The sequence below is a fragment of the Thunnus thynnus genome, chromosome 1 (assembly GCF_963924715.1).
Source record: "Thunnus thynnus chromosome 1, fThuThy2.1, whole genome shotgun sequence".
NCBI lineage: Eukaryota > Metazoa > Chordata > Actinopteri > Scombriformes > Scombridae > Thunnus > Thunnus thynnus.
In genome coordinates, this window is record NC_089517.1 from 32,030,703 (window position 1) to 32,054,664 (window position 23,962).

Sequence of the window (23,962 nt, forward strand, 5' to 3'; positions counted from 1 at the left end):
AAAATGGTATTTGGTTCATGGTGTATGGGTTAATTAACAGGAATATGCTTACATTATGAAAAAAAACAAAACTGATAGTCTCCATGGAAATGACTGACATGTTGCTCAACAAGCCCATCACAAGTGTTGTGGGTGAGATATACAGAGAGTGCTCCATGTCTGCCTGTACTGTGGGCTCAATAAAACAGCATCCACCTATACATTCAGTCTTCACAAACATCTCTTAGTGACATGTTTCCGCTCAGGAACCATGGTCATGAAATGATGGATGACAGCAGTTTCACCTCAGCTAATATTTCCTCTGTTACTGTATCTATGACCATTCCAGAGATGGAGGAAGAAAAGAGGACAAATTCCTATTTGAAGTTACAACTTTATCATTTCTGCTGTTCATGTATAATTTCACTATCAAGCATTATGTTGCGCTTTATATTAATTATATTTTATATAACATACAATTTGGTACAGACAGTCATGGTTACCAGATGAATTTTGTAATCCCGAGACTTCTTTTCCAGTGCCACCAGCGAGGTGACATTTGTAGTTTTGAATGAAATATCTCTACCCTATTGGATGGATTGCCATGAAATTTAGTGTGGTCATACATCCCACCCTCAGGATGAATTGTAATAACTTTGGTGATCCACTGACTTTTCCTCTAATGCCAACATCAGGTCAAATATTTAATTTGTTCAATCATTTAGTTAATGATTAAATACCTTAAAAACTAATGACATTCCTATCAGCCTCAGCTGTATTATGTTAAGTGCTAATTAGCAAATGTTAGCGTGCTAACACACTTAACCGAATGGTGACAATGTCAAACATTATACCTGCTAAACATCAGGCATTATGGTGCATCATGGTGATGTTAGCACTTGGCTCAGACTGCTGCTGTACAACCTCACAGAGCTGCTCACATAGCTATAGACTCCTAGTTGGGTTTTTTTGTTTTTGTTTTTTTGGATTTTTGTTGTTGTTTTTTTAAACAATTTTCTGGTGTCAAAAGTGTCATTAGAGACCCAAAGTGTGTAAGAATGTTGATATTGACGGGTTTTGGAGCACTTACCATTTAACAATATGTATTTAACATAAAATATAATAGGTTATTTTGAAAGAAACAATGGAATATGTAAATGATTGTAAAAGAAACTGAAAAAATATATTTTCTTTTAGTGTCTAGTATCCTAGTGTTCACTGAAATACTTTTTTGATTTTCTGTAGTTTTCCGTGCATCAGCTGGCACCCACAAGAGAGGCATTGCTGTGCACGAGGCATCTTCATTTTTTTAAATATATTTTTTTATTGCTCTTATTTGTATGTTCTGAAAAGCTAGCAAGAAATATGACTGTAAGGGCACTGTAAGGGTTAATTTGTACATTCTTCAGACTGAGTTTACCTTATGGTTTTGCTCCCTTATGAATGAAATTGACATGCTTCTGTGGGAGCAGTCAAGGTAATATGAATTAGGATAGACTCGGTCATTGTTGGGTTAAAAGTTCCAGCCAGTTTCCCATGTCCCTGCAGCAATGCTCTGATGAACCTTTGATTGACAGGCCAGTGAAGAAGGGGCAGTACTTGGAAGCTCTAGAAGCCAGTGATTGGATGAGAGATCCGTGTGTACATTTTAATAAGACACTGCCTTCCAGAGGAATTGGACTCACAGCAGTCCAAGGTTAATCTCGATGTCAACACCTGCTGAGTGTGCAGCGGATTGCTGTGGGGTGACATCCCTCATCTTCCTCTCTGTTGTGGAAACTTAATGCGGCAGCTGATTCCACCCTCCCTCCAGGAGGAAGTGTGGAGGTTGGTATTTCACTGCTTCTGTGCATGACTGTTCCTCCTGGCACTTTGGCAGCTGACCTGCTTACTTCCTTGCTTGATTGCTTCCTGCTCCCTGGCCACACTCTCATCCTGCTCCATGATATTCTCGCACGCATTTGAATATGTCATTTGATAGTATGAATAATTTAGAAGAAATACAAAACAATCACCACCTGAAGCTGATTATCTGATCCCTCACATAAAAACATATAGCATATAAACATGTAAGGAACTGTGGACACGGCAAGTCAGTGTTTTAATTACATTCCAAAACTCTGCAGATTCACAACTAAACTGCATATGCACAAAGGCAGAAATATGCATGCACATTCTTTCGTCAGATTTATTGATCTATGTGTATGCATGGTTCTGTTTTTATAAATCTGTCATTGTTGAACTGGGGGCACGTGCACAAGCACAAACCTCATTTCCCATCCCATAGTTAGCCATACATGAATTTAGAAATGCCCTCAATCACTTGTTTGCATATCAGTACTTCGGCCTGCTCTACCACTTATTTGAGCTGCACCTGTGTGATTCTCCAACAGTGACAGTACAGTTGTTATTATGTGCAACCATTACGCATGGCTGTGGCTACTTATAGTGCCCATATCAAAACAGACTTTATAAAGAGATTCACAATAAAGAAAAAAAAAAAAAAAAAAATGAAGCAAATATTATCACAGACAAATAAAACAATGCCTCGAGTGTAAATTAAAAAAACAAACATTTTTATTTTATATATAATTGATCACACGAAAGTACAGTAATGCGCCTCTCATTAGAATTTTACAAATCACTGTGTATACTGCCAAAAACCCATACACGTATGGTGTAAACTGGATACCATGTTTTAGTATGTAGATTATTCATCATGTCACCCGCAGCTGACTTTAAAATAACATATGTATGTATGCATGGTTTGAAGTATGCGTGTGGTGCACACATTCTCACAGTACATTCTGGGTTTATAAATACCAGTTTATATGTGTGAAATGGTGTATGTATTTTTTACACCTGTTTGCACGTCAGTCTCCAGGTTTTGTATTTCAAGTCTGTTTGGGATTCTAACCTGCACCAAGACAAGCCACCTAGACTACCAGCACCCTTCAGTTTTCAATAAGGCCACCCCTCAGTGTAATACAAACACAGTCATGACGGTTCATGAAATAGTGACGAAATTTAATGTATAGATTTGTGTACGTGGGCCCAAATTTTCCATTTTTTTTCGTGCAATCGACAATCAGCTGTGAGACTGGGTTGATACGTTTACAGCTTGGAAATGGTAGTAAAAACACTTTTACTACTGTACACACCATAGCTTGTTTGAAGTGCAGGGTCTCTTCAAGAGATGCAAAAACAGCCAGAGCATCATCAATGAATATCACCCACTTGACCCTGAACAATTACTTTGACCAAACGCCATATTTAGGAGGCACCTGAAGCCACAAAATCTCATTTCAGTGGTAATTGTCACCCATTCTCCACCAGTAGAGTCACTTAACCCCAAGAAACCCTCTGAATCTCACCCCCCCTCCGCCTGTCACACTCTCTTGTCTAATCCTCCCAGCACACCACCTCTTTTGCATTTTGTCAAAATTCATTTATTTTCTCCGCAGATCAACCTAATTAGAAGGAAGGCTTGTGGTGAAAATACGTCTTTATTGCTGTCATCATCAATATCACACTTCTTATCTGGGTCACTGCGCACTGATTGGCTACATGGCAAATGGAGTGGAAATTTTCCATTTTGTTCGGAGCCTTTCATGTTTCAGATGCACACCCACTGGGGAAAAGATGTGCATATTCGAGGGGGTAAACAGTTAACAGGTCTCTTTCTCCCACAAACATCTTGTTGTGGGGAGAAAAGAAAGAGATTGAGAAATAGAAAATAGGAAAGATAAAGGTTAGCCCATCTTCTGGGGACTGAAGGCTTTATTCAATCACACTTGATAAGAAAGCCTTAGGGATTAGTCAAAGGTATTTTTTCTGGGTGGTGAGAAGGTTCAGGTATTCAACAAAAACAGTGTTTACAGTGTGATAGCACCAGAGACTGCTTTCAGGCAGAACAGAAGATTATGATTTCTCAACTTTTCATATGGAATATTTGATCAAATAGCAGTTGACAATTTTGCATTCAAGGTCAGTACATTTGCTTGCGTGTGTGCAGGTAAGAAATCAGCAAGGTATTGGATTATGTAATGAGCTTCGGTGTTGCTTCTCTTTTTGTTTGTATAACCACTTCCTCACAAATGAGCTCACCTCCTCATCTTTTGCACCAAAGAGCGTATGCAGAGAACCCAGCCATCATTTCCTGTCCTTGTGTTTTCTATAAAGCCGCCACAGTTATCAATGAAGTTCAATACCTGCTTATCTGTGGTGAGCTGACACAGCTGAATACAGTTCAGGATTATTTTTGTCAAAATAAGACAAACCGTTTCCTGTGTGGAGAGTGAGTAATTTGTCATTTTGTGTTTATAAAAGACATAGTTGAGGGTGAGTCAGATACTTTGGATGAAATACTTGAAGGTGAAGGCACTTTTAAAAACAATTTAGAAATTATGTCTTTTCTGTATATGTTTGTATTGTCACTCAAATGGCTTAGCTGTGTTGCAGCACTTGATGCTGACAAGCAATACTGAAATACCGAGAAGCAATCTGCCTGAAAAACGCAACAATATATTCTCCTTTTCAGCAAGAGACTTTTTGTCACATGCATGGGAGACTGCAGCAGGCAGCTGGTACTATTCACCTCACAGTTCAGCAAATAAATATTGCTTGGCGACTGAAGAATCAGCAGTGGCTGCAGATTAATAGGTTATATTTACAACTTTCATCACATTGGTGATCCTTATTTAGAAAATGTCACTATAACGCACCAGTTGCTGGAGTTTGTGGTCTATTTTAACCTTTAATAATCTGTCACTGTGTCAACAAAATGTCTTACAAGGTCAATAGGAGCTGCAATATGCCTCAGCATTGACTATACTTGCAAATGATCTCTGCTTCTTGCCAGATCTGTCAGTACTTTTACATATAGGTGTATGGAGTATAGGTTCTGTATTATAGGGTGATAACTGATTAATTTTCATGCAGTAGGAACCACCCACAGCTTTCCATATGTTCTGTACCACATACCAGTATATATTCACATGTGTCTCTTATTTTTAGTAATTACAGTACTTGGGAGTACATTAGGAAGATACAGCAATCTAGAAATGTCTTATCAATGGATTATAGTGGTATATTTTGGGGTACTGAGGTGCTTTTTGGTCACCTTATGTAATACTGTGTGTAAGGATTGTCCTAAGAATCATCTCTGTCTTCAATACTGTAGGTGGCTGAATGTCAGAGTCTTCTTCTTGAGAATATGGGAACAGTGTCCAGTTGAAAGTGCATTAACCTTCAGCTTTAATGGAACCTGAAAAAAAGCCAGCTAAAAAATCACTGTGATGGATTATCTACCATGGGGACTTTTAAAATCTCAACAAGTTCATTGTTTTACATACTGCACTAAAATGAATGGAAGCAAATAGTGCGCAATGAAAAACTGATTTGATTTGCACTGAATGGGCTAAAGTGTGCTGATATAGTCCTTTATTTAATCAAACATGATTTCCTGAAAATGAGTTACTGTGCAGTATGTGTATGAGTTTACTTGGCTTGTTGCTAGCCAATGGAAAAATAAACAAAAACAAAAACATCAAAAATATTAGAGAAGGCTTAGACACTTTTTTCAATGATTTTCAACACTTTTGTAAAATTCTGGTTGCCAACAGTTCATGTTGTATGATGTCTACATACTATCCTTTAAATACATACTATGCATTATTATATTATGTAAGTGCAGCTATCTGTGATGACTGGGCCAAACTCCCCAGTACTCATTATCATTATTTAAAAAGAGAACTCTGGGTATATAACAACACAAACACTTACTGTACATGAATAAATGATGGTGAAATGACATGAATTTTCCAACATATTTTACAATGTGTGTCTTACTCCCAATCCATTTCAACTGTTTGTGTGTGTTTTTTGGCGTATGATGTCATTAGTTAGTAAATAAAATTGCAATCTGCATTTTATTGACTAATGCAACAGCAGTTTGGGCACACACAATTTATTTTTGGAGCTCAGCTGGCTGACTGACAATGAAATCAAGATGATGTTATTGTCAGCAGCTAGAAACTGGACACTTGAGACACTAAACCACAAATATGAGGACACACACACTCACACACACACTGAAACCTAAACACACAAAACACTGTGTAATTGTAAATCAATAAACAATTACAGTACCACCATCATAACGCACTACTTACTGACCTCAAATCCCTCAGCGCTGTGTCTCCAGTTTCCTGTTGTTTGTAAGAGAGCAGCTAAAACAATAATGAGATGGCTGTCACCTAATATGTGGACACTCGCCAATGAAGCCTCAAGGTAGCAACTATAAAGCTAGAATGTCTGTTTCTATTTTTGCATCACCAGTGTGTGAAGTTGTTTACATTTCATGTTTACTGCAGACCATATGTTCATACCTATGAGCACAAATTATAAAAAGTTTTACATGATGGTATGATTAACATGAAGTAGCTCGGACAGTGGGGTGTCCCGGTATCAAATGGTTAAGATGCATATCATATGACTGCAACATCCCCAGTTAAATTCCTACTGGGGACATTTGTTGCATGTCATACATGTCTCTGCCTCAGAGCAACATATAATGCACCTCTGAGCAAGGCACTTAATCTGTAGTTATTCCATTTCCTCAGTTAGTTAGTTAGCTGCTATTAGATTCGAAAGTGTATCCTCTGGCTGATCAGATGATTGGACCAGCTAGGTTTTCTTTTTTAAATGTATTATTATTTTAAGGAGTAGGAACTGTAGGTGTTATTTAATAGAGACCACTGCATCGGTGAGGCAGGCATGACTTAAAAGAGGGGCTTTAGCAAAAAAAAATCCAGGGTCACACAACAAAGGAGTTTATCCTGTTTCAAATGTTGGTCTGCAGCACATTCTAATGTGATCTGGCCATTCAAATATATGAAAGTGCACATTCCCAGTAAAATACCTTGTAGCGTGTTGCATTGTGCTAATTCTGCTGTTTACCAGGCAAATGTTAAGATGGAAGGTCAAATTATTGCTGCTGCAATAACTTTTCAGTGGTGTAAAGTTCTTCCTCACAGGAGAATGAACTGCTTTGCCTTAAAGCCTTAAGGATGCCTGTGTGTGTGGGTGCAGTTGGCTGGCTGGGGAATGATGTTGGTAAAAGAATAATTTTATGAGCAGATCACCAAATTACATTGAGCATTATTTACTTGTATTGGTTGGAGTCGAGTCATCTGAAAATAAAAGATGTCCTTTCAGACTGTGATAAAACAGATGCGAAATGGAAGGACCATTTATTCTGGAAGACATTTTCCCTGCTCTGATTTCAGTTTTTAAAATGAATGATATGCAGTTTTACTCAACTTAAAAAGACAGCATTCTCCCTGATAGAGTAAAAATCCTATTGGTCACCAGTTTTAATTATTTCAGAGTCATGTTTTTGTCTGCCAGTTTGGCATGGCAGATTACTCTAAATACTAAAATACCTATGAGGCTTGGCCACCGTTACTATGGAGAAGAAGGGCCAGTCTGAGGCACAAGAAAGGAGTTCAGAATGTTGTGAACAAAATACAACACTGTAGTTGCCAATTTAATTAAAAATAAGTCAGAATCTAAAAGTGAGCAAGATAGGCAGCAGATTGTGTTTGCTGTCTTCTCAACACCATCATCTTTAGCATCTTTAGTAGCACATATAACAGAATTTTTAGCTATATGATTAGATGGTTATTGTCAAATTGCACCTTGGAAGTTGTACTTGACTTCTAACCTTATTCTTTCTATGCACACAGGCTTCTGCTTTAAACTTATCAAAGAACCAGATATTTTCAAACACGGCTGTTAATGTTTTGTACTGATGATTCAACCAGGAAACGTTCATGCCAAGCCACACCATTAGTGCTCCAACTGTGAGTTTCATATCATTGTCAATGGGAAAAATGAATGGGACTTCTACTTCTGGAGCCAGAAGCTTCTCAGCTACTCAGGTTGTCTGTCCAGCTGAAATTTCTTTGACAAAAACAGTAAATCTGTATGAGCTCTGGAGCTGCTGATCTGCAGACAGTCCTGACCTCTAAACTTGGAGAAAAGAAATGTTTCTATCACTCCAGGAGCGAATAAAAGACTAGCAGATAAGATAGATGCACACTGAACACATACTGTTCAGCTTTCTGAGTGATTTAGATGAAGACAAGGTTTTGTCAAATTCACACATCTTTATAAGACAGGACAAAATGGAAAAGGAGATCATCTGATTGTTTGAAGACATTTTCTTAAGAGAGTCACATTAATACAAAGATCTATCATGGAATACCAGTATTTTATATACTGCAGTTGTTATACCACATTTTTATATTCTGTAACATGTGTACATGGTAATATGCCAACTTTGCTTCAAAAAGTGTTCAGTTAGTTCATCCAAGTAAAGAAAAGAAAAACTTAAAATTTTCTAAACAATATTCAACTCACCATGAAAGGATTACAATACCCTGCAAATGATCACGGTCTGTGTCGTAATGTCTTTAAGCGTTTATCTTTACCACAAGAGAACACACAAAAACTCAATGCTTTGGGTAACTCATTGGATTTGATCCTGCCTTTCATATAAAATACTTGAAATAACTGAATGCTCATTAATGATTTACATAGTCCCAAGGGGGAACAGAGACAACACTGTGATACTGTGAGAATTCATGTCAAGATAATAAGGAAGAGATGTGAAGAGTTTCACTCCAAAACGCTATGTATCCAGATACAACATAAAATAAAATCGTTGCCTGAGGTTTATCTTTGAGTGTCTGAAAAATCTACAGGATCCAGTCTGCAAAAATGAGCTCATGTTGTCAACTGAGTACTTGTAATTACTAACTACATTTTAAAAGTAATATCATTTGGTTTTATTTTTTATTTTTGCTGTTAAGCTTTTTTGGGGGTCATGTGTTTTGTTTTGTTTTTATTATCACATTTTGGAACAAAACTCTTCATGTTTTCCAGTTCATTAAATAATTATCCAAAATATGGAACACATAATGCAACACAATTAGCTGATCTACTTCAGTGATTATTTTTGATGTACCATCCATAAATTAACACAATCTACCTGCTTCAGTGGCTCCTCTCTGGTTGAGGCAGAAGAGGTTTTATCAGAGCAATAGACGGGTGTAAAACCTCATCATAGCTAAACATGCAAAGGCCACGAGTGCGAGGAAGAGAAGAGTGACTGTGAGTCATGTACAGCTGATGAAAAATAAATCAGAATAATAAAAAAGAAGTGTTTTTATTTTCTTCTTATAAATTAAATGTGGATGAGGAAGCCATTGTGTTTCTTCTCACGGAGTGTGAAGTGACAAGATGCTGATAGTATCAATCTAGAATACTTTAAAACAATAGATTGACATTTTTGGAAATCTTGTGGAGAGTTAGATGAGAAGATTGATGCACTCTCATGTTTGTCTGCTCAATATGAAGCTACAGCCGGCAGCTGGTTAGCTTAGCTTAGCTTAGCTTAACATAATGGCTGGAAACGGAGAAACAGCTAGCCAGGCTCTGTTTAAAGCTAACAAAATTTACCTACCAGCACCTGTGAAAATTACTAATTAACATGTTATACTGTAACCCTATTGTCTTATGTTATATTATTTGTGACATGTTGTCAGCTGGCAGCCTCATGGGGATGACAAAACTTAGGAGGTAATGTTTTACACTTCAAATTTTGATTAAAGAAATGGGATATAAAGAGCTGAAAGCCTGATGTCACGTTTGAGCTGGCCTCCACTAGCTTCTGTAATTCATTGCAATCTCTCATTGAACATTTTGTTCATCAATCTTAAGCATGTCCCTGGGTTATACTTTTCATATTCCTGGACAAATTGGCATCCACTTGAACTCTTGCTATTAGATGTTGAAGCCACTGTGATTACTTTCTGAGCATACGAAAAACAACTCCCATGAAAATGTACTAGTGCCACAATGTCGGTACTTATGTACGTCAATGCAACTTACTTGTATGTACTGTATGTTTAACCTGCAATGGTCTAGGGTTTATGGGGAATGTGTCTGTTAAAGGCAGCTAATAAGTTTAGAGCTTTAGAGGTGCTGGTATGTTGATTTTGTTACCTTTGAAAAGAGCCAGGCTAGCTGTTTTCCTCTGTTTCCAGTATTTAAGGTAACCTAAGCTAACGGTCTCCTAGCTGTAGCTTCATATTTACTGTACAGAAATGTGAGCTGTATCAGGCTTCTCAACTAACTCTCAGCTAGAAAGCAAAGTGTATTTCCCCAAATGTCAAAGTGTTCCTTAAAGTTATAGATTTTCTTAAATTGAATGCGAGGCAAACACCTGCGACTAAAAATTATGGTTTTTACTCTCAGTTACAAAAGATGTTTTCATTAGAGTGGAAAAGCAGTTTCACACCAAAAAGCCTGAACATGACAGAACAGTTTCTCAAAGCGTGTGTGTATGTGTTTGAGGGGTGTGGTGTAAGATATTATTTATGTATGCATTATTCTTACCATGAAAAGCAAATGAACTGGAAAGTGGATATGAGGTTTCATCACCTTTTTGGAAAGTGTTGTGTTGAACCATGGATTCAAACCGTTCTCCAAAGTCTTTGTGATTCAGTGTCAGCAGGTGTTTCTAACAGTATTCACTGCCATTCACCTTCACCACATAGACAACTTACCAGTACTTACACAGGTAATTCCCAAGAGTAATCTCCTCTAGATAAGGATGAAAACAAATACCATAGCTTTATACCCAGATCACAGTCAGAAAAGGAACCAAAATAACATCAGAAAAAATAAGTTAACATAATTTTGACACATAGAATTTTACAATATGTACATTATTTTTAAATTAAAATAGATTTGTCAGTTGTCTGATTGGGTAGGTCCTCTACAGAGCACTCCTTTGTTTCAACCATCCAGTGTTGTTCCATAGAAGTTCCCATTAGAGCTCAGTGCCATCCAATCAGACTGCAAGTAAGGCTTCCATCATCAAGTCCCTGCCAATAGTTTGTCGGTGATATCTCCGGACAGGGCCGAGCCCTTAGCAACACACATGGCAGACCTTTCAACACCTTGACAAAAAGAAATAAATATAAAATATATGTAATATTTCTATATATATATTCATAAAACCAAACCCAGGGTAGATTTTAACTCTGATGTGTTCTCTCCATTAATATAATCAAACTGTGGCCCTTTTCCTATTGCCAGTCCACATTACTTCCATTTTTGTCTCCATTTTTGTGTATTTTTGCAGTTTTAGAGGAAAAAAAAAGTCTTTTTCAAACCTGTACATCTTATACGCAAGTAAACAAAATGTAAAAGTGCGTGTTTTTTGAATATGTTTTATCCACTATATCCAAAAGTGTTGCAGGCACTTAAGTCCTTCCCAAACTTTGTAGGTGTTTTTCGACAGTGGAGCAGGTTGGTTTGGTTATTCCTGGATTCGTGTAGGTCTGTCTGTCTGTATGTCTCTGTCGATCTGTCTGTCTGGCGAGGAATGGGCCATCCCAGACCACTGCTAGCCCAGGATGTCCAGGTAGACTGGCGTAGCTTTTCCCATGGCGAACAGGACCTTCTGAATGTCCTTAATGTTCAGTCGCTGCTGCGGTTCCCTCTGCCAGCAGCCAAGCATGATGTCGTACACTTCCTTAGGACAAATCCGAGGCCTCTCCAGAACCCGGCCCTGAGTTATACACTCAATAACCTGCAGAGGAGAGGGGCAGTGGAGTGAGACAGACGATTTTCTCGGACTGATTGCTTTCGTTTGTTCATAATGAGAAACCAGTGACACTGAGCATACTGTCCTTTGAGATTTGAGCTAATGAAACTGAGATGAAAGAAGTAAACAGAACACATTCAGTCTTAAATTTGTGCAATATTAAAGGGAAACAATATTTTTTTCCTGTCCCACAGCACAAAATAACAATAATACTGAATATCTGAGGGGGTAGATGTTTGTGATGTTGCTAATAGGGTGATTGATCATTTCTCGGTTGGACTTGTTCCCTAATTAGCCAGATTACTAATTGCAGTCGTGACTTTATTATTTGTGTCAATTCCATGCTACTGTAGTTTAAGAAAATGGAAAGGGGCCTATTTATGTGTAATTACTGTATTTCAACTGAAAAAGTGTGTTTTTTTTCTTTTAGGATTGTCACAACATTAATTTCTTTGCACTTCACACTTAAGTACTGATACCAGCTGAAATATGATGTGTTTTTCTGTCTTTTAATTTTTTTCAAAGGCGTAGAATAATTACCAACATAGCTGAAGAGGAAGAATATAAACTCTCCCTGTAAGACATATTATGGTGTCATGCAATTTCATGCTCTTGCAAGCTAGGAGCACAACAACACGGTGCCAGAACAAAGCATTTGATAATCTACTGCCATCTGAAGCTTAATTTTCTGGAAAGAAGGTACAACCAACCTAATCTGTGTTTAAACAAATAGGATTTTACTGTGGTTTATACTCAAGTGTCAATAGCAGTGAAAAACTGAAACAATACAAAATATTTGAACAAACCCGTGGGGAAATCCTTTCCTATTGTTTCATCTGTTGCATCTGTTTACCAAGGTAAAGCACTCCTCTCTCTCCATTGTTGTGTATTGTGAGTCTCATGTCTTGCCACTAAAGTATCAGGGACCTGACAGACAGGCAACCCTGAGACTGAGAGGATGGAGGAATCATTGATGCAAAGAAATATGGAGCCTCTTTGCATAAGTTCCCAGATCACAAACATCACAAACAAAACCAACAGTGAAAGCTGCAGTGGTCATGGCTACAGCACCAAACCAAGTGGATGTGGCAAAACATTCATGTCATCCTGAGAGTAATCAGGAATGACAGAGAATCTAGCTCATTTACAACCGTAATGGTCTTGTAACCTATGGAAAGTTTTTTGATAAATTCAAAACCTATCAAGTGACAAGGTTGTTTCTATATATCAAGATGGCAATTCAATTTCCTGCACTCTCTATTACAGCCTCACCAACCTGCAATATTATAATTAAATTTTCTGACATTACCATTTCCAATCAATCATCAAATTAAAACATGCCAAAATAGGTTTAGGATTGAGGTTAACCCCTCTACTTTGTTGACATTGGCTTTACTTACTGTCTCTCAAATACCTCACTGCTGTGTGTAAAAAAAGAAATTGCAAAATCATCCAATTTTTTCTGTTATATATAGATTTTCCTTCTTCTGACCTTATTTGATATCAGCTGCTATTAAGAGGCCCAGGCAGGAGGGGTAGAGTTAAACAGAAGAGGCACATTCTTGAAGTTTTGTAGTTGCAACATGTTAGCATATAGCATAAACCTGCATTCTTTCTAATGGCCAGCAGTGGGCGACTCCACTGGCTCCAAAAAGAAGACCGATCGTATGGAAGTCTATTAGAAAATTACTCTACTTCTCACTTGTTTTATTACCTCAGTAAACAGTTTCCTAATGAGCTTATAGTCTCCAACGCTAGTTTCAAATCTTCTTAAATACAGCATGATGTTCATTTTGTAAATTATGGTCCCATTTAGAGTAAAATAGACAACAAAGCAGGGTATGCTTTAGGGCGTGGCTACCTTGTGAACATTGGTTATGTTATATAACCATGACGTAACCCCAGATTCACAGAGTATAGGCATAGCTGCCACTATTTCACAGTGTGTTTTCAGTTCATGAAAGTTACTTGTAACATTTTGGTTAACTAACATTTTGGTGGCCTAAAAAAGTCTTGTTCAGTGTTTAGTTGTACTAAAAGACCCTCTAAGTCGGATGTTCAGTTTTTTCTGGTAAGTACATTTTGTTTTAATAGTTTTAAGCCTGTTTTTCGCTAGGGAAAATTAGCTTTAGCATTATGACAGTTAACCATAAACTGTAAAATGCACCAGGCAAACCAAGTTAGCAGCTAGCATTAGGTTCAGCTCCACCCTCTTGTCCAAATACGGTCACTTCTGGCTCCAAAAATCCAAGATGGCAATGGTTAAATCGCCAAACTCAATGCTTCAAAATGGCAGTCCACAAACCAATGGGTAACATCATGGTGACTACATCCCTTTTTTTTACAGTCTGAATAAAACACCAGACTCCATGTTTTTGTGGCCGCACTATTCCATTAAATGGAAATATTCTACATGTCTTGTGTATATATATACATATATCTTTTTTTTGTATCGTTGAAAACTTGAGGATCTCCACTAGAATTGAAAATACAGTTTTATGTGTTTAGTTTGTTGGAAATTTCATTGTTCAGCTTCACAGAGGGAGTGATTGAGCCTATAGAGTGCAGTGGAGAATGAAGCCTCTTTGAAACAAGTTCCTCACCAGCTGATCATTTATTGTTGCCACTGATACCCATTTATAACTGTTGCCATAATATATCATTGAGTTAACTGAATCTGAATAAGTGCATAACAAGTATTGCATTAAAATGTAACACCATCTTAAGACAAAGTTACATTAAAGACAAAGATCTTTCGGCTGTGAGTTAACACTATCATTACATTGTCATAAAGTCCTGGCAATGTAGTCTAATCAGTTGAGTGTTTCAAACCCCTCTCTGCTCAAGATACACAGAAATGTAGAAATTCCAATTTGTGTCAAGCCCACGAACATATTGATGTTTCAATTGAAATACTTATAAGCGCAATGCATGCCACATGCCAGGTTATTCTTTTAGGTCAATTTAATTTTCTCAATATGCTGGCTTTACAAGAGTAATCCTAATTGAATTTTATTGATTCAAAGCAAAGCCTCCAATGATAAAGCAAACCAATCATGGGTGTTATGTAATGCGGCATCTTGTCTGGTGGCAAAGCAGCATCAATTTATCACCTCGTTGGGCCAGAGAGGCGTGACTCTCAGAAAGAGAAGAGAAACAACATGAGCTAGTAGATTAAGATCCAAAATAGCAATGTTTATTTAAATCTGCTATTAGACAGTTTTTGCTTCCACTCCAGGTGAAGCAAAGCAGAGTATTCCCCTACTCTCCACGGTGCTTTGTAAAGGAAGGCCAATCTATTCACTTCTATCCTACTTGTGCTTCTCGCTTCTTTAAAAATAACATGGGATCAATTAAATGTACTGTTTTGCAATAAATATCCTCACTTGCACCACCCATGAGAGATGTTCGGACATGTATAGAAGACTTCAGTGTTTACCCCTGGATAACCCAGGGGTATGATTTTCATCGTGTGCATGAAAGCCTTTACTGTAATACGGTTATAATGTATGTATTGTGTGGAGGTTTAGCTTTAATCCTTCAGGCTCTTTGTACCTCATTGTTACCCAGCTGAAACCAGGGCTGCTTCCCATAGGTAAAGATCTCCCACAAGATGACTCCAAAGCTCCAGACATCACTTTCCGTGGAGAACTTCCTGTACATAATGCTCTCTGGGGGCATCCAGCGAATAGGTAGCATGGTATGTCCTCCAACCTGAGGAGAAGAAAAGAGAAGAGAAAAGAAAAAAGTAGAGGAGATCTTGATTGCAAATGGAAATGTTGTGGCTAAAAACACAGATTAGAAAATTCAGTCATCAACACAACTCCCAGGCATCAGGGGATTAACTGTCCTTGCATGTAACTGATACGATGGGCTTAACATCTCCTGAATGTCTGCTGTACTGCTGGATGTTGACACTGATGCAATACAGGAAAATGCTGAGTTATCTGCCACCCGCTCTATATGAATTGAATTGCACGATGTGAAATTCTTTAGGTTATGGTATTAAACCACCCCTTTGTTCTAGATATAAGAAAGCAATCCCTTTTCTGCAGAAGTATTGGCATAAAGCAAAGGATCAGAGTGTCAAAGCTGGAATTGAATGTGTTCTAATCAGTTTTAAAATAAATCCGTTTCAACCAATGGAAAAAGGAAACTGCTGAATGCATGGTTATGGATCCTCATGGTGAAGAAGTCCCTTTGGCTGCTAATGTACATGTGAATGTTTAAATTCTGTTTTCATTTGCTCAAATCAACACGTAAATCTCCTGCATTCATAAGAAGGTTTGCATGAAGCAGGGTAACAGTCGAGGCAGCTGCGTAAGCTCTTTAATGTCTTCAAACCAGCAGAACATGAAATGAAGTCTCCCTTGCTGTAAATCCTCTGAGGCTGGATATTAATCGATTAAACAATCATCCATTAATCATCCTTGCTCTCAGCTTCCATTAGCAGGCATGGTTATAAAATCTATTTCCCATTCATGTCAGTGGCTGTGCTTTAATCATGGCGGTGATGAGCTGGACAAGACTGATGTGGGAAAGAACAGCAAAGTATTGCAAGTTTCAGCTCAGAATCCTAGGACAGTATTAATTACAGAGATTATTGTGGGGCTCATACTGGGAGACAATGTACACAATTGACAGATGATATGAATAACATGCTTTGAAGCCTGCGCGTGGATGAGCCATTACAGTTCTTAGTACATGCTGACCTTTTGTTTCTACCTCTAAGAGATGTGTTCAACAGTACAACTGATTAAAATCATCACAAAAAAAAAAAAAAGTCTTGACTCATTTGGAATTTGTTGCTCTTCCTTCCTTGGTGATTTTTGCTGTCATTAAGTTTTTCTTATCTGGTTCAGTTTTTGGCCTTTGCTGTTGTTATTTTGACATTTTTGTGAAGATAATAACAAGATGAATTTATAAACCTCTTTGAGGTTTTTATCTTTAAGTCAGTAGAAACACCCATGCAGGTTTCAGACACAAATCCATCATCACAACCATCCATCCATGCATCATTCTGAGCTCATTTTCTGTGGCTAAGGACAAAACAAAATCAAATACACAAACACTCAAGCCCTGAAATCATCATTAGGACAACCTCTCAGCTTGTAGCTGAATTTACCCACACTGAGATTTCCTCCGCTCTGCACCTCTGGGTTACAACACAATCAGATTCATTTAATCATAATAAGCTCTTCTCCAAACTCCATTTACTAGCTCCAACATCTGTGTGCCTTCAGCTGTGAGCGCTGTGTGGCTTTTTAAGTACTGAAGAAAAACAAAAAAAACAAAAAAATCATTAAAAATCATCTCAAGTCTTACTAATTACCTTCTAGTTCCGTAGCACACTCATTGCACATTTCCTTTCAAACACAAACTCTGCATGTCAGTTTGAAGCAGCAGATGAATTTTCTGGATGTTTTAAAGAAACATGAGATTTGTCAATCTGCAAAAAAAAAAGGCTGTTCCTTCCTGGGCATTTATTCAGAATGTCCTCTAGTTAGTTAGTCATCAGATTTACTTGCTGAGTATGAGGCCTCGGCCATTACTTGTCCTTCATGTGTAACCTTCTCTGAAGTCCAGGATTGGGTTTCACCAGCATTTGGTGAATCCATACTAAGTGTGTGTGAAGTTCTCCCCAACTAGCTACTTTCAAACTAGTGATTTATTAAATCAGTTTGGACCTGATTAAAATTTGAAATGCAAAGACTTTAGGAATGCATAAATCAAAAGTAATCAACTATGTAAACAAAAAGTCACTTTAGCATTATAAGTAACACAAATAAGAGTTTTAGGAGGCCAAACACCATTTTAAATTCAACTGCAGATACTACTACTGTATATGTAGAGATGACTTTGTTTTATTTATAATTGCATACGCTACGTCATTTGGTCATAAGGTTATTTTTTTGGAAAATGTGATATAAAATCTTCCCACTTCACATCTTTATTAATGACCATTTTGATCAAGTTTCAGGTCAGATTTGTCAACCATATTCCATATTAGCTCTTTTACTCTTTAGTGTGAGTGGGTCGCACTAGCAATTACCAAGCTAAAGTTAGATTTGTAAGTTAGCTACATAACAGTTATACCCAGCAAACAGAGGGTGTAAATGTATAGTAAAAAAATGAATCACGACATAAGAGCTTGTCTTTGTGATGCAACTCATTTTTATTTAGTGATGCATAACTCGTCATGTAGTCACCACTTGCATTATTACTTGGCTAAGTTTGAACTTGTGAACAACTGGTGCAACTACTGAAGGCTGCAGGAGTTAACCTGTAGTCATCCTAACTAAAGAATACTCTAATAAGAACAAGCTTTAAAAAACTGTTAGGTGTTGGTGTTATTGCAAAACTCAGAGAACCCAAGATGGTGCCTTGAAGAAGTGCCTCATAAATAGTTTATAATCCTTGCTAGGACTCGAAACAAAGGCTCTTCAAGGAACCCCTTTATCTCACATAGAAGAACCTCATGGCATTTTGTACCCTGCGTATATTGGATCTACACAATGGTTGAGTGAGTGTCTTGAGTGGGTCAATAACTGGTGTGTAGTGTTAAGTGTTTACTGCACAGTGATACCACCATGCTGTGTGCCCTCCTTACATTTAACACTAATTGATATTTGTACCCATGGCCTGGAGGTCAACAAGAACATTATACAAAGAGTTTTCAGCAACAACACCTATATGCTGACTGTGAATCAAAATCACACTCCATTAACTTCCAGACTCTCCAACATTTGGTTTTACTGGTTTTTCAGCAAAGTAAATGGAGGGCATCATTTCACTTCCACTCCTCTCTCACGGAAAGAGGTCGATCTAAACAAGTCTGTAGTCAGTCTTTAACTCTTTCCTGTCTTCGAATGAGAAACTAAAACAGTTCACTTCAAAATTAGTCTTATTACATGTATCAAATTAAGTGTAATTCACAGATAATTTGGATTTTGAGTATTTGTTATGACAGACATTAGCAAAATGAAGGGTTATGTTGAATCGTTTTACTCCTCAGCACATTGTGCTTCAAAATCTTTTTCTTTCACATTTATCCAAAGGTCCAGAGAGGGTTTTACTGAGCATACACTTATTTTTCAGCTCCATACTGCTTTACATTAATACATTTACAGCTCAGAGCCACCCAGTACAACGACAGTCTTTCAGGGGTTAAGTACTCTCCTCAACTGCATCTCGGTGTGGAGTTGTAAAGTGAGGAGAGAACACTTTTGTGTCATTTTCCCCGGATCCTCCAGTCACAATTCTACTTCTATAACTATTAGCTGAATCTGAAAGACAGAAACATCCTTTACTTCCTAATTTTTGTAACTCCGCCCTGCCAGCTCAGTATCTGGCTCCCAGCCTAAACAAGTATAATCCAGGACCACCCTGGAAGATAATCAAAACTGCTGGTATTGATTATGGAGAACTGAAACTGCCAAAAATAAATAAAGACATAAATAAATTACTCAATAAATATATTAATATACTATTAAATGCAACAAAAATAATATTTTAAATAGATTAACGTATTAATGATAAAATATGATATTGATATTTCTGTTTTAATTTGCTTCTGTATTTATTTACCTTTGTGTAATTTTTTGTATAAATGTGTTTATTTATGTTTCCATTTAATTTTCTTTTAATTTTAATTAATTAATTTATACACTTTTAAATGTATTTATTTATGTATTGATTTAAATATTTATTTATTTCTGTATTGTTTTTCCTCTGCATTTTACCCCAATTTATTCCTTCAAACTTATTTCTGTATTTTCTTTTAACATTTCTTTGTACATTTCTCCTTCATTATGCAAATGAGAGGGTTGTCATTCAAAGTGTGTCATGGAGTCAACTGTTTGCCTATTGGTTGATCATCATCAGATTGCATAGATCCAACATTCACATGCCTTGCTCCCACACCAGTGGCTAGCCTGGGAAGGAGAAGTGTTTGGTTTGAAAAGGAGTGGGTAGAGGGTTGTAATGGCGACGTCAGCTAGAGACTCGGTGACGGAGCTATTAAGAGAGGCGGCTAATAGACTAGAGGAGTTATACCATATTATAACACAGTGTTGTTTCACCTCGCAATGTTGTAATATTTGCTATCACATATCAGGCAGTACCAACATTAGTCGTGACTGTCTACTGGCAAGATACTTTCTCACAACAGAAACTAATGCTAATGCGATCAGCTTGTTAGGTCAGTTGTATGTTGCAGTGTCTGATTTAACTCCTCACTACGTTTATGACACTGCTGCACAGTAGAGAGAGAGAGAGAGACAGAGAGAGATAAAGAGAGAGATACGTTTCTCATCTAAGTTTTTAATAGGATGACAAAGGACGTTACAAAGGGTTTCAATGGCCTCATTAAGGTGACAATTCATAGAAGTTATCACAATAACAACCTAGTGGTTGGATGTATTATAATGTTGTATACAGTTAAGAGGAGCTTCATAATTACCAAACAGATGCTGCTTTACTGGCTAGGCCTGCAGGCATCAGCCGCTAATACTAATAACAAACCTATATAAAAAACACTATTAGTGTATTCTAATATTCTCCAACTGCATTGGGTAAAATAAAGCATAATATAAACCAAGGTTTAATCCCACCACCAAAATTCAAAACACTAACTTGGAAGTTACTATCACAATCAACTGATCAATAAAAGAGTGAACAGCAGCAGGCAACCACGAACAAATAAAACATTGTATGAAATATGCTGTATATATTTTTGTCTAGAATCAGGTAAAACATACATACAAACATACTGAATGTAAGTTTTTAAATGATGTATCTGGATGTATTTCGGCCAAAAGAAAAAATGAGTGGATATGCCAAAGCTGCACAATGCTTAATTAGCTATTTCAACATGTTTCAATCTGCGTCTGGCTCTACAATAAAATACACACAGAGATAGACAATCATGAGACAGGTTTTTTTTATTTAATAACCATGAGTAAATCGCGAAAATGTCCAAAAATACCCCATCACCCAAATTTTCCCCCAAATTTCATATAAATCTCTTACCAGGTTTCAAATATATATAAATACACAATTGTGTCAGTCTGACTGAAAATGTAACCTCTTGGTAAATATGACTATGAATTGTAGAATTAATCTGATTTGTAATAATTTCAAACTGCAAACTGAGAACCACAACATCCATGCTGGGTTTCACACTAAAGTCCTGAGTTAAATTGTCAAGGCTGTGCGAGTCACAGGAGGACTGCCTCTTGTTTAGTGATCTAATGGCAGGATCTGGACCCCAGACCAGTGGTGGGGTAGTCCTCCCTCAGACTCTATCAGGGCTGATGCATATGCTGGGGGAGATAAAAATATTTGCATCACATTAAGTGATATAATATTTAATACATGCATTGACTCAAATAACAAATTAGATTAAGTGAGAGATGGAAATTGCTAACTGGTTGATGATGGCTGGTCTCCACAGCTTCAGGTCCTTCACTCCCTCTCCTTCATGGCTGCATCCAAAGCTTCCCTGGACCTGTTTCAGAACAGAAACAATATGTTAAAAAGAAAATGTTAGACATGAAAAACAGCCAAATTAGACTAAACTACAAACATCAGGATACAATTTTTACAAACATGCTTGTTCTTTCTTGACACAAAATTATTTAAAGAAGATGTGGGATATCAAAGGAACTGAAGGTTTTTACATGATGTTGATCACATCATCAGATGCTGTTGAGCAATCAGCTGGCACACCTGGTAATTATCATTGTATCATTGTAAAAATGATGGAGGTAGCCACCATGACATCACCCATTGGTTTGTGGTCGTCTGTTTTGAGGCCTAGCTGCTAGCTGCTAGCTGCTAGCTGCTAGCTGCTAGCTGCTAGCTGCTAGCTGCTAGCTGCTAGCTGCTAGCTGCTAGCTGCTAGCTGCTAGCTGCTAGCTGCTACTTTGGTTAGCACAATGCATTTACAGTCTATGGTTAACTGTGATAATGCAAATGCCAATGCTAATTTTTGCAGGCAAAAAGTAGGCTTAAAACCATTAAAACAAAAGGTACTTATTGGAAAAAACTGAACATACAACTTCTTAGAGAGTCTTTTAGCACAACCAAATGCAGACTTTTTTAGGTGACCAAAATATTACAATTAACGTTCATGAACTGAAAGAGTGATAGCTATGGCTATGCCTATACTCTGTGAATCTGGGATTACGCCATGGTTACGTTACCAAACGTTGCCCTGGTAGTGACTTGCCTGTGATGGCACCCACCTGTCATTCAAAGTGGCCACGCCTTTGATTATGCATAACTTTAAGCCTTAATAAAATTTAATCAGGTGAGTTACATAACAATCCCCCCCCCTGTATAGTTGTCATGAATGGGGTACTTAGCTATTGAGACCAAAACCGTTTTCTGTACCACGCTCTAAACATGTTTATTCTGTAAAGTTGGGCATTGTAACATGGGGGTCTATGGGGACTGACTTGCTTTTGGAGCCAGCCTCAAACAGCCATTCAAAGAACTGTGGTTTTTTGCATTGCAGTTTTTGGTGCAACCATAAACACAGTAGAGGCTCTCACACTGGTTTGAACTGAAACGAGTGCACATAAATTAGGTAAATAACATATATAAACATAGTCTCGACTGCGTTTTGCTGTCATTTATTGTCGTGCTACTCTCTTCTGCTCTCTGTGTTTCACCGATGGTGGGGCTGAACCCTCCGTGTGTGTGTGTGTGCTGCACACACAGCGCAGCAGAGGAGAGACAGTGAATCAGGTGAAGTACTCGAGTCAATGACAACTACACTTGCTACATTACTGTAAGTGCAATGAACACATTATAAGTAAAAAGCCAAGAAGAGCAATTTATATATGTAATCTGTGCAAAAGATGGACAGACTCCAAATGATGAAAAATATTGCTCTAAAGAATATGATTTGCAACACAACAAAATATACAATAGAGCACAATATGAAACGATAGACATTTGTCTATCGTCACACAATATATATCGTCATATTGCACAGCCCTAGATTTTACTTCTCAATTCAAGCCAGCATGCTGACTAAATTCTAAGTTAAAAACATTAGAAACAAGGACTTACCAGAACGGTTACATATTTCATGTTTTGGTGAAGCTGAATCTCTGATAATCTCCGGTTGGCATGGAGCTGCTGCTGAAAGGCGGAGTTGATCAAGCAGCTGTGTTTACCGGAGGAACCAAACCAGCTATCAGTCTCACACGGTCCTGGCTTCGACATCCCATCCTGAACATCATTATATTGCAAATAACATAACCCTCTTGTCTAAAATGAGCCCGCACACAAACATATTCTTCGATTACTGAGGCAGTGAAGTCCATTTCATCACCTGCACGAAAACTAGCTGCTGCCTTTCCTGCTAGGAAAGTGGACTTCATGTGGAAGCGAGGCATGTACAGTCTATCTATGCACTCTAATGTCAATCAACCAATTGGTGAAACGTTGACCCCATGATACACCTTGAATGACAGCCCCCTCATTTGCATAATGAAGCAGAAATGCATAAAGTAATATAAAAAAAAAAAAGTACAGAAATAAATAACAATAATAAATAATAGGGGGTGAAATGTAAAAGGAAAATAATACATAAATAAATACATAAATAAATAACTACATTTAAAAATTAAATGGGAAAGTAAATAAATACAGGAATTAATACAAAGGTAAATAAATACAAAAGCAAACTAAAACAAATATCAATTTATCACATCTTATAAATTAATTAATACTTACATTTATTTTTAATATTATTTTGGTGCATTTAACAACATATTAATTTATTTATTGAGTCATTCATTTATTTCTTTATTTATTCTTGATTTTGGCAGTTTTTGTCCCCCACAGTTAATGTCACTCAACTGTAATTAGGGTAAACATAAATTCTGTTTTGATAACGAAAGGTGCCCTTTATGCACACCTTGATCCATAACACAACACATCAGTCCCCAGAGTGGATTTTGTGGCTGCAAGAACGGCTGGCAGGAGTTTTCCCTCTCGTTCACCCTCAACCTCATTTGCCAGGGTTCCACTGCAAGCTAATGGCCAAATGAACACTGACTCATACTCCACCTGGTCTCATTAGACATGACACGTTTCAGTATTGTACACAACATTAAGCCAATATTGATGCCGAGACCAGTCGCCCCCGTTGTGTAAAACCTCTGTGCTGAGCCAAGCTAGGTGGGCTGAAAGTGAGGTGAAGGAGTTGGCGAGGGGCTGTATACCAATCTGTCCCCCTGTGGAGCTTTATAAAGATTAAACAAAATTAATTAAGTTCCTGTTAGTCTA

At 37.5% G+C, this 23,962-nt stretch overlaps 1 protein-coding gene across 1 annotated transcript in view; it reads right to left on the reverse strand.

Moving 5' to 3' along the window:
* Positions 1-8,163: 8,163 nt before the first annotated feature.
* The window catches only part of ntrk3b (neurotrophic tyrosine kinase, receptor, type 3b), a 180,450-nt gene continuing 164,651 nt past the window's right edge, over positions 8,164-23,962 (reverse strand). The window contains exons 15-16 of the mRNA XM_067595824.1: positions 15,215-15,373; positions 8,164-11,644 (exon numbers count right to left, since the gene is read on the reverse strand). Coding sequence (XP_067451925.1) covers positions 11,459-11,644; positions 15,215-15,373 — 345 coding nt within the window. The 3' untranslated portion in view covers positions 8,164-11,458. The remainder of the gene's footprint in view (positions 11,645-15,214; positions 15,374-23,962) is intronic.